This window comes from Theropithecus gelada, chromosome 3 (assembly GCF_003255815.1).
Source record: "Theropithecus gelada isolate Dixy chromosome 3, Tgel_1.0, whole genome shotgun sequence".
NCBI classification, from domain to species: Eukaryota; Metazoa; Chordata; class Mammalia; order Primates; family Cercopithecidae; genus Theropithecus; species Theropithecus gelada.
This window is the reverse complement of record NC_037670.1, coordinates 181725221-181741291: the sequence shown is the minus strand read 5'-3', so window position 1 is coordinate 181741291 and position 16071 is coordinate 181725221. Positions and strand designations below refer to the sequence as shown.

Below are 16071 nucleotides of genomic sequence, written 5' to 3'. Positions count from 1 at the left end.
CAGCCACTTCGCCCGGCTAGTTTTTTGTATTTTTTAGTAGAGACGGGGTTTCACCGTGTTAGCCAGGATGGTCTCGATCTCCTGACCTCGTGATCCGCCCGTCTCGGCCTCCCAAAGTGCTGGGATTACAGGCTTGAGCCACCGCGCCCGGCCTCAGATCAGTTTTAGGTGGAATAATTGGGCCCCAGAACGACGTGCAATTCCGAAAATGGAGAAGCAGCTGCTCCGGTAGCTGCTCCACCCCCAGCCCGCAGGCCCCTGCCCTTTGGCTTAATTAAGCTGTGGCCACCGAATGGAAGGATGTGAATACCTTTTGTGTCCCCGGGCTGGGCTCCTCTGCTTCTAAGCCTTTGTTTGCCTGGCTCCCTCCCTTGCACTGCCCCCCTCAAACTCCACTTTATCCCTGCAGACCCTCCCATCTGTCAAGCCCTGTGCAGACCCCAGTCCCCTGAGCTTCCCTCTCAGCCCGGGGTGGCCAGTCCCTTCCCGAACACCAGGGCCCTATTCATCCCTACCTCCCCTTTATCCCTTCTGCCGCCTCTGCGGTGACGTCTCGTCACCATCCCTCCTGTGTAGGGTGACTTCCTCATTGTGTTGGACCGAGGCAGGCCTGGGTGCAGAGTGGGGCTTGTTCCCCACACCAGGCCAGCCTGTGTGGGGACAGCCTTGGCTCCCCAAAGGCCAGGTCTGTACAACAGACCCACAGCACGCACCGGGGACCTTTAGGTGCTCGATAAGAATGAATCGATAAATTGAACTAAGATTTTGATGTGGTAAGAGCAGGTCTGTGGGCGGGGGGTAGGGGGGCATCTAAACTCTCTTGAAAGCCATCCCGTGTAATTCTCGGGTGCAGAGTCCTGCCCGCCCATGGGAAGTCCTCGCTACGTGCCGCGGGCTGAAGATGCGCCGCAGGCTGAAGATGCAGGCGATGACAGGGATGGCACATGACAATCAGTCCTTATTCAGAGCAAAAAGAAAATTAGGAAGGTGCAAAAGTTTCTTGTGAAAAACAGCTGCCCGTTCTCTACTTCCACGTCGGGCCTGGGCTGCTGTGAGGGCAGATGACTCGTTTCTTACTGACTATTTTAAATTGTCTGACTGTGAAACTGAACAGCGAGGTTCAGCCTGTGGGGCCTCTCAAGGCTGGCTTTGCCCACAGAGGTCGCGTTGGATCTGTGAACTTTAAAGGCACCACTGACTTTTTTGGAAGCCCTTAGAACTTAATTGCCCAGTGAGTCATCCTCTGTGGGAGCCGGGAAGGGAGGGATTTGTGTCCCATGTTGGATTTGTCTCACCGACCGCGGTCTGGCTGGAGGGGCTCTGCTGCCGTGACCGGGGTCTCCTGTGACAGTGGGAAGGGTTGCAGGCATCGTGGGTTAAATGTGCTCCTTCTCACATCTAAGAGGCCACCTTTATGGAAGCGTTAAAGGCCGTCACAGAAGGCCGTCGTAGACATGGGCTATTCCGGAAAGAAGATGCTCATTAAAATTCTGTGTGTCCTTTCAATGTCTTTATTTTCACAACTGTTTCCTGGTTTCAATCTGACGTTATCAGGAGCAGAGTAAACGAAGAAAATGAGTGTCTTTAGTCTTAGGGCAGAGGCAGCCCCTAAGAAAAAGGGAGGCAGGAGGTCGCGTTTCAGCACGTCATTCGTCACTCTCGATGCAGCTGACCGTGGGTCCCGCGAGCCCGCACACGCCTTCTGTGCTTCCTGTGGAGTGATCGCGGCTTCCAGCCACCCCCCAGGGACTTCGGGAGATTCACACACGGCCCTCGCTTCCCCCGAGCAGGACACCACAGCTGCCGGCCCCGGGGGCTGGATGCAGCTCCGCCAGCTGTGCCCCTCGCTGCTCCCTTGGGGCTGCCTTGGTGTGGGACACTCGGCCCCTGAGCGAGTCATGACCTGCAGGCCAGGGCTGCTGACCGGTGTGCAGGGGCTCGGCGAGGGCCCCTCTGCACCACGTAGACGCTGTGGGTACAGAAAGCAGACAGAAGGACTTCTGCTCCCGAGTGTGGGAGGCGGGGGTACGAACGTGAAAATAACTAGGAGACAACACACGCCTGGATGTCCAGAGCCCGGCCACGAGCTTGTGTGGGGACTCAAGAAAGGGCTGGTGCTCTGGGCGCCGCAGGGATGGGGGCTGAGCGAGGGGAGACGCCGCTTTTTCCCTACTGATCTCAGGCTGTTCCAAGACTGTTCCACATTTAGAAGAGTGTTGAAAATTATTTTTCACTTACATGAAACATGTCTATATCTTTAATTTTTGTTTTGAGAAAACATCTTGCGAAATGGGAAAAACTCACTCCATATTGCTTGGCCAACATTGCTCTCCGTGGGCTGACTCGGCTCGTGTGCCCATGCGGTGGATCCCCTTCCTGTAGCAGCTGTGCTTACAGCCCCGACCAGTGTCGCGTGTCAGGAGCGGGGAGGGGCGGGAGCCAGGTCTCTTGGCAGAGCCTGCAGAGCTCTGTGACCCTGGCTTGAGCTCTGCTGTCAGGGGCGTCCTCCCCTTGGGGGGTGTGTGTGTGCAAACATGTGTGTGCGTTGTTCTCGGTCCAAGAGAAAAAGTTACCTGAGCACCAAGGAAAAGCCGCTGGAAGCGGTGGGACTGCGTCACCAGGGCAGGGTTGGCCACGTGGGCCATGAGCTGAGGACGCAGGGACAAGTGCTGCCCCGGCTTAGATCATGGACAGGCTCAGCTGCCCGGGCCCTGACTCCGTGGGAGAAGGGAGGCTCCCCTGGCGTTCAGGGGCGGCCATGGGCCGTTTCCTCTCCAGAAGCGAGCATGGCCCTGTGTTCCCTGGGTTCTCACAGGGATGCCCCAGATGCGCCCAGAACCCAGAGCATCCTGCAGCGGTGCCGACTGGAGACCCCAGCGTCGCGGGAGTGTTTGTGTAAAGTCGCTCTCCTGAACGAAATCACTGGTTGCTGCCCCTCTGCTCCCAGCTGGCCTTGCCGGCCTAGAATGAGAGGCGGTTCCCTCTGAGGCCTTCTGAGTTTTATGATGAAATAAAATCAAGTAAAACTGTGTCATGATCAGGGAGAGGTGATTATACAAGAAACCTTTTTTCTTTTTTTCCCACTGTGACACATGACCCTGTTTAACAATCTGGAATATTTTTCCCCGGCCTTTTCCCCACACTTGCTGTCTAAACATTTCACCTTCCTGTTTAGATTTCCTGTCATCATGTGCCCTGCAGCCACCGTGTCAAACTGACAGAGCGCAGGCTTTTTCCTCAACCGTTCTGCGTTCGAGCCACCTGTGGATGCGCCGGGCCCCGCGGCTTCTGCTGTGTGTTGGATTCTACGTCGCCCTCTGAGCTGAAGGCCAGGGCCCTCCCCAAAGTGGGCCGGTTCCCATTCACCATGTTCTCTTGGTGCCGCTTCCGGGTCTGGAGAGTGGCCTTTATTCCTCCCCAGCAGAGCCCAGTGAACCCACTGTTTCCTGCCCAGTTTTGTACATTTAATTCCTTAGTGTGGTCCTGTCACTAGTGATTACACTCTCAAAATAACCCTAAAAACCCGAGGCTGTCTCTGTGCACACTCGGGCAGCAGGGCTTCGTTCACATGGCTCCCAGAAAGGTGCAGAGGGGTTTTCCTGAAGTCTTTGTTGTCTTGTTCTTCTTTTGGCAGAATTCGAGAATGACAGGTCTCTTCTCTGAGTGATTTCCCCTCTGTAATTTTCCCCATCAGATGCTGAGTTAAGAGATGAGACATTTGCCTTGTGATGTGTATGGATGAATTTCTGCCCCCAGAATCCTCTTCAGCTTATTTCGCACATTGTGTTATAAAGAAGTATAAGATACTTTGAGGACTCTGCGGACATGCCCAGGGCCCTGGCTCAGGCACAGCAGAGAAGCAGGCAGCTCTGCGGCGAGCGAGGACTGTGGTGTCCGAATGTGCTGCACTGACCCTGGCCTCCTCTGTGTGCTCACACCTGAGGAGCTACTTGGAGCACGGGAAGCCTTCGGGGTGGGGGCTCTGGGTGCAGCACTGTCCTGTGGGGACGGTCCCACATGGCTCTGCCCAGGGCAGGGTGCTGGTGTGGGTGCTTGCGGTGCCACTGGGCTCACACAGTTCCAGCTGGCTCTGGATGTGTTGGAGGCAGCACTGAGCTGCAAAAAGATCAATTTTTCACATTTTCCTGATGGAGACTTTTTGTGCCTGGGTGCGGAAGTGCTAGGTTTACCGTTCTGACAAACACTGCCCCACGGGGAGGGCGTTGGGTCGTGAGGCACAAGCATCACATTGAGTTTTGCAGTGGAGCGTTTCCATTTAGGGCAGCAGTGGAAGACGCGGCTCTCTTCTTTAAAGATGCCCAGTTACTGTAGTTTCACCTGAGGGAGGAGGGAGGGAGAGGGTCTCATCGGCCGGACAGAGTGGCGGGAGCGTCGTCTGGTGGGGACGGCCCTGGGGGTCTGGCCTCCTTGGTATTGTGTCCTGGAAGGAGGCCCTGCCAGAGGCCCCCAGCTCTCTTGAGGCTGTGTGGCTTCTCTGTGCCAAATGTAGATGCGGACGCTGGCAGGGGGATGCCCACACCCACGTGGCATCAGTGCCGCATGGGCTGAGTGTGTAAACCGGGCTGTGTACTCATTGCACCCACCAGAGATCAGTGTCACACGGGCCGAGTGTGCAAGCCGGGCTCATACTCATCACACACACCTGAAATCAGTGCTGCACGGGCCGAGTGTGCAAGTTGGGCTCATACGCATCACACACATCTGAGATCAGTGCCACACGGGCCGAGTGTGCAAGCCGGGCTCGTACTCATCACACACACCTGAGATCAGTGTCACACGGGCCGAGTGTGCAAGCCGGGCTCGTACTCATCACACACACCTGAGATCAGTGCTGCACGGGCCGAATGTGCGAGCCAGGCTCGTACTCTGTGCTCCACACACATCCACCCTCAGAGTCCTCCCAACAACTCTGTGGAGCTGCTCTGCCTTCATCCTCATTTCACAGATTAAAAACACACATGCAGCTTTCAGTAACCTGTCCGGTGGCACACAGCCACGAGTGATCTGGACCCAGAGTCCTGGTCCTCAGCTCTGTCTTGGCTTGCTTTCTTTACCAATGATGGATGTCATTTCTACTATGGGAGTTTTTTTTTTCTAACACACTAATGGCTCTGGAATACTTTCTTCTCAAAAATAGAGGCACATTATAATCATTGATATTTTACTATGGAGATGACCTGCAAAAACCATGCCCTTTTTCCATTATTGCAAATGCATCCTTCTCACTGGAAACTTGACATGCTATCCTTAATAATTTTCTTAATAACTTTCTCAACACCTAAGAGGGGCCAGACAGCTAAAAAGCTGCAGAGCAGCTATACTGAGACTACAGAGCTTTCCGGAAAGATGTGAGCTCCATCTCCAGGGACAGACATTCTAAAAATGCAAAGCAGCATGCACAAAAATAAATGACTTCCCCTTTGCTCCCTAGAAATTTATTTTTTTCCTTTTATTTTATTATACTTTAAGTTCTAGGGTACATTGCACAATGTGCAGGTTTGTTACATAGGTATACATGTGCCATGTTGGTTTGCTGCACCCATTAACTCGTCATTTACATTAGGTATTTCTCTATAGAAGAATGCTATCCTTCTCCCAGCCCCCCAGCGCCTGACAGGCCCTGGTGTGTGATGTTCCCCGCCCTGTGTCCAAGTGTTCTCATTGTTCAATTCCCACCTATGAGTGAGAACATGCAGTGTTTGGTTTTCTGTCCTTGTGATAGTTTGCTGAGAATCATGGTTTCCAGCTTCATCCATGTCCCTACAAAGGACATGAACTCATCCTTTTTTATGGCTGCATAGTATTTTATGGTATATATGTGCCACATTTTCTTAATCCAGTCTATCATTGATGGACATTTGGGTTGGTTCCAAGTCTTTACTATTGTGAATAGTGCTGCAATAAACATACGTGTGCATGTGTCTTTATAGTAGCATGATTTATAATCCTTTTTTTAGTTCACATATACATTGTTGTTTCTTTGCTACTAAAGAGTACGAATTGAGAAAAGAAAACAGATTTCATCCACACCCCGGTGGGAGTGGCCCCATGGGTGCCTTCAGGGCCAGGTAGGCCCACGCCCAACCCTCAGTGGGATGGAGCCTCTGTCCAGCTCCTCACAGAGCAGGGAGGGAATTCACGGGTGCCGCCGACCTCAGGGCTAAATCTACAATCAAGAGTTATGTGGTTACATCAACCTTTCTTCTTTGTTCATAATTAATTACCTGTTGGTTGTTGAGTCATGCGAATGCCACAAGGTCTTACTCGTCTTTACAAACTCAAGGTCGCCAAGCTGCACACACTGGGCCGCTGTGTCTGAAGGCGCGTCGTCCCAGATCATAAACAGAGCCGTCTTCACGATTGTCAGGCTGAGTCTGGATCTTAAATAGAAGATTTTTCTTTGAGTGAAGTGGCTGGAAGGATTGGACCTTCTGTCTGGCCAAGATCTGTTTGCCAAAAATGTGTCAGTGCCCCCAGGCCGTGCTGTGCGGGGGAGGCCCTTGGACCCCTGCAAGTGGGCGCTGTGGAGGGGCAGGTCTCGGGCTTCCTGTGTGGGCACCACTGCGGTTAACACCTTCAGCAGACACGTGTGGCCTGCAGGCCTCGCTCTGGGGTGTTCACTGTCTGACCAGGAGAGCTTTGTTCTGGGTGAGGATGCACCCTTTGTGTTCACTGAGGATTATAAATCAGGGAAATTTCAAAACATGATGGGGCTGGCCTCCAGCTTTCTCTCAGAGGAGGCTCATGTTGTTGATTTGCTTTATAAATTACCTTTTGCTCAAATAAAATGCTCTTGAGATCATAGCTCTGTATTTTTGGGGGTGTCGGGGGACAGGGTCTTGCTCTGTCACCAGGGTTAGAGTGCGTTGGTGCAATCATAGCTCACGGCAGCGTCACCCTCCTGGGCTCAAGTGATCCTCCCGCCTCAGCCTCAAGTAGCTGGGAGTACAGGTGCGTGCCACCACACCTAGCTAACTTTTATTTTTAGAGATGGGGCCTCACTATGTTGCCCAGGCTGGTCTCAAACTCCTGGGCTCAAGGGATCCTCCCACCTCGGCTTCCCAAAGTGCTGGGATTACAGGTGTGTGCCACCGCGCCCGACTACAGCTCTGTATTTTAAACTCACTGCACTTAGAGTGTTTGCAGTGGCGATGGCCATTTCTGTCGCTGGCTGACAGGAGTCCCCGCTCTGTGCCTCGGCCCCCACAGAAGTCTGATAATGAACGCAGGCAACATAGGCAGTGGCTGCTCTTGTCTGATGGCAGTTCTGGTGTGATGGCAGCTGATGCTGTAAACTGCAACTGAGGTTTGAAAGAAGTGTGTGTGCCATGCCGCCCCGTCAGTCATCGCCTCAGCGGTCAGCAAGCTCATGCTTCCGTTGAGCACCGTGGACGTGGCCGCGTTTTCAGGTGCTACTTTTCAATGAAGAGTGAGGAGTGTGGTCCCCTCCACCGCTGTGGCCAGTCACTTTCTAGTCTTGGGAGGGGAAAAACAGCTCACAGTGCTATCTTCAGTGAGCCCGCGCTGGCAGGCTTGCTCGGAGGGTTAGTCACCTCATGCAGGGTGGAAATGTCCCACATTATTACCTAGAGTGATTTCAAATGCCGTGAGGTTTGTCTCATTGGCCCTGGCTGGACCATTACTAAGTCAAGCAGCATTCTGCATTTTTTATTCCATTCTAGTAAGAAGTGTGTTTTTCCTTACAAAATTTTTAAATTTTAAGGTAAAGGACCGAGAATGGACAGACTATAGAATTTCCATTATGAATTTGGAAACTATAATCAGCCTAAAGGACCAGTGAATGAGACCATATGAGATGCCCCTCAGAGCTTTCCCCAGCAAGCCACGAGGCAGAATCCAGGCTCCTTCCCAGCTTCCCCCACATCTGGAGATTCCCAAGAGTGTCCAGGAAAGGGTGGAAGGGAGGGGCTGGTCCCCGCTGTGAGGAGCTCTGGCAGGTAGCCCAGAAAGGGTCCACACAGCAAGGGGAAGGGACGCTGGCAGGGGCAGGCCACAGTGTGTGGGAGAGGCAGCAGCCAAACGCCCCAGCCCCCGTCCTTGGAGGGGGCTGGCCCGACCCCGTTTCCCGTGAGGGCAGCGGACTGGCGCATTTCCAGCTCCCTTGTGAGGAATTTCTGTTTCTGTCTCCAGTAGATAAATGTGGCTTTCTTGTGTTTATCGCCAAGGGAGACACCAGGAGTTGGGCCTGCAGCCACGTCTTCTGGGGGGCACGTGCAGGACAACCGACAGCCAGTGCCGCTGGGACTCTGGGGTTTAACTTGTCAGCTTGATGTCATCATGGTTTCCACGTGTACAGCCCTTGTTCGGTGACCTCCTCACAGGGCTGATGCGTTGCTCGCCCCCTACCACCCGTGCCATACCTGTAGGGAATCGCCAATGCCCGGGTAACTTCTTCCCAGCCTGGGTTGTGGTCGGTGGTGGAGTTCGGGCTCCAGAAAGTGGCCTTGCAGCCAAGCAGAATGTGGCAAAAGTAATGCTTTGTGGATGTCCTCAGATGTAGCGTGAGGCAGCACACCCTCCAGTTAGCCCCACGACAGCCACACTGGCTTAGCAACAGCTGGGTTGAATGAGGTGTGAAGTTCTGACTGAACCGTGCTGCTTGGATGTGGCTGAGCCGTAAGGTTAGGTGGGCGGTGGATGCAATGCCTTCCCTTCAGACCTTGCATGCACAAGAAGCACACAGTTGACAGTGTTACTTCCAGCTTGTAGACATCGGGTACATCCCATGTCCAAAAACGAGGCTCGCCGTGGAAAAGCACATTCTGAGAGCAGTCGCAGTGCAGATACAGAGCCCTCTGCCAGCAGCACTGCCCACCCAGGAGGCCGTAGGGAGTGGCGGCCCCTTCTCTCTCCTCCTCCTCCTTGCTCGCCCCGTGGAAGCTCTTCCGCACCTCCAGGCCCGGTGCCTGCTGTCCTCTCCCTGTCTCTGCAAGTGCCACTGCGGCCTAGACTTGGGGCCTGAGCCTCTCCTGCCTGAAGCTTTCTTTGACCTCAAGTTCAGGGAGAGCCCCCTCCTCCTTGCCCCACAGCACCCCTTCCCACGAACACCCAAAACGTGCTGTCGCCGTCATTTCCGTCGCTTCTTGTGGTCACTCGTGCCCAGCTCCGGGTGGCCTGGGGGTGCTCAGGGGTCAGGGCCCCGCGAGTCTGATCCAACCTGGTTCAACCTGGTATTTCTGGCACCCTGTGCAGTGCTGACTCGGCAAGGGACCATAGCAAACCCGATTTTGAATAAACTAATAATCATCGTAGTCGGAACAGCAAATAATCACCTGGTGTGTGCCAGGCACAGGCCCAAAGCCTCAGTGTAAGCATGTTTTCTTATTTAATCCTCCCAACGGTGAAGTCGGTACCGTTATCACCACTTCACAGATGGGGAAACTGAGGCACAGAGAGATCAGGGTTTCCCCAGGGTCACACAGTCAGTAAGACCTGAAGCCCAGATTCAAAATCAGGCCCTCTGACTGCAGGTGCTGTGAATGGATGAATCAGTGATTGCCCTGGACGTCAAGGAAAAGAACCAAAGTTAGGTCTGTTTTTGCAGTTCTCATCCTGTTCCTCTGAAGACGTACGTGTTTTCTGAGTCCTGGTTTCTAGGAGGCGTCCATCGTGACACCATGGTGGCCCACTTGCCTGCGTCTTGGGGGGACAGCTTTGTGGAGGTGCAGAGACTCCCCTAAGTGGCGGGTTCCCCCGGAGCCTTCAGAAAAACCTGCACTGGCGATTTGAGGGAAATGTGGCTGGTGCCTCCGGGGAGCCGCGTCCTGCCCACCGTAGTGTCCAGGGAAGTAGGATGTGTCTCTCACCTGCCCCCAGGCTCAGGGGCAGCATGAGGGGGCTTCAGCTCCAGGAACCTCCTCCACCCAGGACCCGGCTTCCCCACCACCCCGTTCCTCCCTGCAGGCCATTCCCGGCCTTATCGCTGCTCAGATGTTTGCCTGAGCCACTTGCTGCATAGAAACTTGGTAGCGGTCGGTTCAGAGCGGAGCAGCACCTGGCGAGAGCACCCACTCCCATTGGTAGGCAGAAGCCCGCAGGGAGGGGGCCTTCGTCCAAGGGCAGCGTCCCCGGCCACGCGTCGCTTTGCTGTGGGGACGCCCTTCTCCCGCGGCAGCGCCTCCTCCTGCACAGGCGAAGAGCTGCTGCCACGTGTCTCCAACCTTCTGGGCGAAGCTTTCGGGGGCTTCCTCTCTGCCAGGGACATTTTTCTTGGATATTCATCGCAGTTTCCCTCCTTTGAAAAAGTCAAGACCTTCAAGAAGACCTCGCGCTGCGCAGTGACGTGAGACCACTGATGAGAGCCGCAGATCCCCACTGAGCGGCACCGAACCCTGGGTCTCCCTCACTGTGCACCAGCACTGAGCCACCCGGCACCGAGCCACCGGGCACTGAGCCACCCCCCGGAGGAGGCGACGTCGGCTTGTCCAGCTTTAAATTCTGCAACTTTGGCCTGGCTCGGTGGTTCACGCCTGTAATCCCAGCACTTTGCGAGGCCAAGGCGGGTGGATCACCTGAGGTCAGGAGTTCAAGACCAGCCTGGCCAATGTGGTGAAACCCCGTCTCTACTAAAAATACAAAAATTAGCCGGGCGTGGTGGTGCACGCCTGTAATTCCAGCTGCTCAGGAGGCTGAGGCAGCAGAATCGCTTGAACCTGGGAGGCGGAGGTTGCGGTGAGCTGAGATTACACCACTGCACTCCAGCCTGGGCGATAGAGCGAGACTCTCTGAAAAATAAATAAATAAATAAATTCTGTAACTTCTTAAGAAATATCTTTACACTTGCCAAGCCGTCAAAAGTTTGGCTGTGGCTGAAACAATGGCCTTAACTTTTATTCACTAATACTTCTCTCTTCCTCACTACTGCTTGAGGCTTTCTCTGTAGCCACCTCCATGCTAAGCACTGACTATACAGGAAACCGTTTTAATCTTCACAGTAACTATAGGATTATCTCTATTTATAAAGTGAAAAAAATAGGCTTAGAGACCTTAAGAGGTTTTCCCAAGGACACGTGAAAAGTTTGTGGTTGTTTGCTATTGTTGACTTGGGGAGAAAAAGAAATAAAATAAAAATGGAAGTTTGTGGTGGAGCAGGGACCCCAGTCCTGGACTGTGGGGCCTCTTGGTGGCTTCACCCTCCGTGCACTCAGGAAAGAACAGAGCTCAGACCTCACTGTAGCTCTCCCATGGGTGGCAAATCACAGGATGGGCATGGAACTAGCTTGATTTTTTATTTTTATGTGAGTAAGTCTCCAGCGTTTCACATCCTCTTCCCCAGGGGGTCACATTCTCGGACCCTCTGGGTTTCCTGAGCCGTAGCTGTTCTCATGCTTTGGTTGGATGTTATTTTTCTGGAGAAATTGTGTGAAGACATAGAAGTTACTTCAGAAACATTTTTCAGTGTGCTTTTCCCCCACGTCAAGCAAACTTCATGTGCACAATTGAGAAATACATGAGATGTGTACTCGGGTTGGTTACTGGTATCATCTACCTTATTAAAATTATCCCTTGTCGGGCAGATCACCTCAGGTCAGGAGTTTGAGACTAGCCTGGCCAATATGGTGAAATCCTATCTCTACTAAAAATATAAAAATTAGCCAGGTGTGGTGACAGGCACCTGTAATCCCAGCTAATCAAGAGGGTAAGGCAGGAGAATCACTTGAACCCAGAAGGTGGAGGTTGCAGTGAGCTGAGATCGTGCCTCTCCACTCTATCCTGGGAGACAGAGTGACGCTCCGTATCAAAAATAATAAAAATAAATAAATATCCTTTGTGGTTTTTTGTTTGTTTATTTTTGAGATTCTGAGAAAACTTGGGTGGATTTTTTTAAACACACTCACTATTTTAAAACAGTCTATAAACTAACAAGTACTTGAAGATGTATGGGAAAGAAGGAACTGGAACTCTCCCTTTTGTTAGAGACCCCTGACCCTCACCAGAGGCCTTTGGTAAAGTCCACCTTCCCCTGTACGTCTCTGCCTGGGTCCCCGCAGTCATCCCCCCCCCCCCTCCCCCCCCCCCCCCCCCCCCCCCCCGGCCCCCCCCCCCCCCCCGCCGTCCCTGCGGTCGTCCTCCCCGTCCCCACAGTCATCCTTCCTGTCCCCATGGTCATTCTCCCTGTCCGCAGCTGCTCTTACAGGGGCTGCAGGTTCGTGGAGAGTGGGGGCCGCAGGGCCCCTTCCCACAGCACCTGTATCTCGCTACGAGCCCGAAGCAGAGAGCCCGGGAACATGAATTGCTCGTCCCAGAGAGCCAGGTGGAGGGGAATGTTTTCTAGATGGTGTGGTGTCGGCGGCTTGGCAGACATCTTTAAAGCCAGGAAGCCGGCAGCCCGGGTGAAAGGAGGATGGACATGTGGAGTGTTTCCTGAGCTTTGGCGGTTGCCTTGGGGAGTGCGAGGCCTTTGACGCACACCGCGGGGGGGAGCGAGTGGGTGGCTCGGCCTCCCCCGGACGCCACCAAAATGAAACCAAGGCAGCAGCAGCCCACAAGGCTCCCTGGAGCCTTTCTTTTTCCCATGAATGCATTTTCACCTCTTCTGTTGAGCTCCAGTTCTCTTACAAACTTTTTCTAGGTATCATTGCATTTTGCAGACTCAGGGTACAGGTATATTTTCACCAGGCAAAAGGATGGGATATCCTAACACAGTGGTTAGAACAGTTTCAAAACGAGATTGTTGGTCAGACGTCGGGGGGCACCCAGGCTGCACCCCGAAGGTGAGCAGCAGGCAGGGTCCTGGCGTGTCCTGAGCACCTGAGGCTGTGTGGCCGTGTCCTGGCTGCAGGCAGGTCCCGCACGGCCGGGCAGGTGCTCGGGGTGCCCAACGCGTGTGGGGCTGAGCATTGCCTGGGGAAGGAGGTCGAAGACTCTGCAGTGATCCCACGGAAGCTGTCTTGGGGTGTAATGTTGAGAGTTTCTTTGAATCCGGGCACTTCTGCTTTGGTGTCTACTCAGCAGCACGGGCCTCTCTCGCTCCCCCCTGCCTTCCATCTCCTGTGCGGCTCCGTTTGTCTTCTCTTGCCTGGGCTCTTGGACGTTGCTCTGGAGAGAGAAAGAAACGTCAGAATGAGGTTTTTTTTCCTGCAAACACTTCGATTGTGGTACCAGTTTCTGTATCTCAGTCCCAGTGCAAAACCGCCCTGGCCTCCCCTGTGACTTATATTCTAATAGAATGAGAAGCCACCCAGCGAAGGCTACTGTGGCTTTATTCCAGAATATTCCGTGTTGATGACAGAGGAGGATCCAGTGCATGTTTTCTTGAATCTATAGGAGTGTGTGTTTGTGGTGTGGTGCGTGCAGTGTGTGTGTGTGTGTGTCTGTGGTGTGTGTCTGTGATGTGTGTGGTGTGCGTGTGGTGTATGTGTGTGTATGTGTGTGTCTGTGATGTGGGGTGTGTGTGTGGTGTATGTGTAGGTATGTGTGTGATGTGTCTGATGTGTCTGATGTGTGTATGTGTGTGTATGTATGTGTGTGTGGGGTGTGTCTGTGATGTGTGTGGTGTGCGTGTGGTATATGTGTGTATGTGTGTGTCTGTGTTGTGGGGTGTGTGTGTGGTGTATGTGTGGGTATGTGTGTGATGTGTCTGATGTGTGTATGTGTGTGTGTATATGTGTGTGTGTATGTATGTTCGTGATATGTGTTTGTATTCTCAGATTTTGAGAGCAAGGCCTCTATCTCCTCTCCTGCACAAGCCTGAAGCCTTCTGGGGGCGCTGTGCTGGGAGCGTCCTTTGGAGTGCGTTGACCATCATGTTGCGCTGGCCCACCCAGGGGTAAACTCTTGCCTGCCTGAACATTGAATCTTAGCACGAGAAGGGGTTGGTGCCATGTGGGTGCCATGCCCTTGTCCTGCTGGATGTCCCCAATGCCACTAACCCCCTGCTCTGCCTCCCCCGTCCTGCAGGAGCTGTGCCGCCAGCGTATGGCCACGCGGCCACCAGACCGGCCCGAGGGCCCGCACACATCCCGCATCAGCAGCGTCTCGTCCCAGTTCAGTGACGGGCCGATGCCCAGCCCCTCCGCACGCAGCAGCACCTCGTCCTGGTCCGAGGAGCCCGTGCAGTCCAACATGGACATCTCCACCGGCCACATGATCCTGGTAAGCCCCGCCTTTGCGCTCCCTGCTGCACGACCACCAGGGCCCTCCTTCCTCGGCCCCTGCAACACCCAGCGTCTGTGCCCGCTGACCCCCAAGGATGGGGCCATGATGGCTGCACCCTGCCTGCTGCAGAGGCTGACAGGCAGGGCACTGTCTGCAGGGAGTCCTCTTAATTTAGATAAACAAGAGTATTTACTTCCTGAGATCTTTGCTATGCTTCTGCCTGGAACGTGCAGCCCCCACGCACTCTCCCTGGTGTGTAAGAGTGAGCACCCACTATTTAGTTTTCAGTGGAATACACGTCTGTTAGCGCCTGCCATGTGCGCTGCCGTTTTGACTCTCTGACTCGGAAGCAGTGGCTGTCTCCTTGGCACTCAAGGCCAGCAAACATCGTTTGGGTAAATAAATGTCACCGCTCTGACAGCGAGGCGGGAGGAGGTGCGGGCTGGGTGCTCAGCTCTTCACAGGAGCCTTCCTGGTGGCGCCAGCACAGAAGGTCACGGTGATGCGGCTTCAGCAGCCTTTTCCAGGGTCCTCGCTGGAGTGATCACGTGTGGAGTGGCCGTGCATTGCCACTCCATACATAACAAATGTCCAGGTGTTAGTAGGAGAGCTGTCGATAGCTTCGCACATCCTGCTGGCTGCCTCCTGGGTCTCCGGGCTGCAGGCGTCATCCCGGTGGGTGACCGTGCCTGGCTGTGCTGTTTCCCACACTGGAGACAGAGTCTCTGGGGTAAAAGGGCAGAGCCTGTTTCGCTGCTTGACCGAAGCAGCAGCTGCACTTACTGGTCAGGGAAACATTCTTCACCATACCGTTAAGTTCCCAGGTCTCAGGATGGACCCTGTAAGTTGATGTTAAAAGCTTACTTTTTTAAAAACTATTTTTGCCTAATGAGTTAATAATAGTATAGACTGGTGGATCTGGACCACAAAAAGTCAGAAAACCATGTTTTCACTAAAAAGCCTCATTGCAGAGCTTGGAGATCAAGGCTGGAGGCCTCCCGGCCCAGCTGACACTGCAGGGACAGACAGCTCTGACGGCGGGTGGGAAACACTCAATTCTAGACCCACTTGCACCAGACGTTTGGGGAAACTGAGGAACGCAGCAGACTTCTCCCTGGATAACTTAAAATGAGGCGAAGCAACAGTCAGGAAGCCTGGCTTTCCCGGTCAGTGAGCTGAGCAGGGCACATCCTTTCCCATCACTCCCTGGGGTGAGCCCACGAAGCCAGACCGCCCGCCGGAAATGCTCTCCCTGCAGGCTTGGTGGGGACGGAGAGCGAACCCGATGCGTTCACACCCTGAGCAGGCAGCTCGTGGCTCGTGGAGTTCTCTCGGCGACCCTGTCATCGACTTTGGTGGAACTTCCCCCCTTGGTGGATTGTGGTTTTGTTACTTTAGATCTGACTTTTCTGAGGCTGTTTTGACGTTTGTCCCTTTTAGAAAAGGAGCAGAGACCAGGAGTTCCTATTTGTGATAAGGTTTGGTATTGGGGTCAAACACATCAACCAAAGACATTCATCTGACAGGTTAGCCAAGAGGAGAGCCGCTTAGCGAGCTCCCATTGTGTTCTGATATTTCCACATTTCAAGGTGCTTGAGTAACAATTTGATGATATCTCAAGCCCTATTGGTACCTGAAAATACTGTATTTCCCGGAGAATTGTGTTTGGCTTTCACACATGTCACGGCAGATCTGAAAGCAAACATGAGGGTTCATTTCCGCTGGAATGCCTAAACCGCAAGGACACTCGGCCTCCACCTGGCGGGAACCCTGCAAAGCCTGACTCCAGGCACCCTGTTGGGGGGTGATCGAGGGCCACAGACCGTGACATGGGCCTGTTTGTCAGCGCGCCTCACCACGGCCCACAGCTGCAGGGCCGAAACGAGAAACACACTCAGGCCAAGCATGACTCCGGCTGACTTAGACTCTGTG

At 53.8% G+C, this 16071-nt stretch overlaps 1 protein-coding gene across 2 annotated transcripts in view; it reads left to right on the top strand.

The window, feature by feature from the left end:
- Positions 1-16071, top strand: part of PTPRN2 (protein tyrosine phosphatase, receptor type N2) — an 898882-nt gene that overhangs the window by 770095 nt on the left and 112716 nt on the right. For both annotated transcript variants that reach the window (XM_025379168.1, XM_025379167.1), the window contains one exon: positions 13942-14136. In XM_025379168.1, the coding sequence (XP_025234953.1) occupies positions 13942-14136 (195 nt within the window). The remainder of the gene's footprint in view (positions 1-13941; positions 14137-16071) is intronic.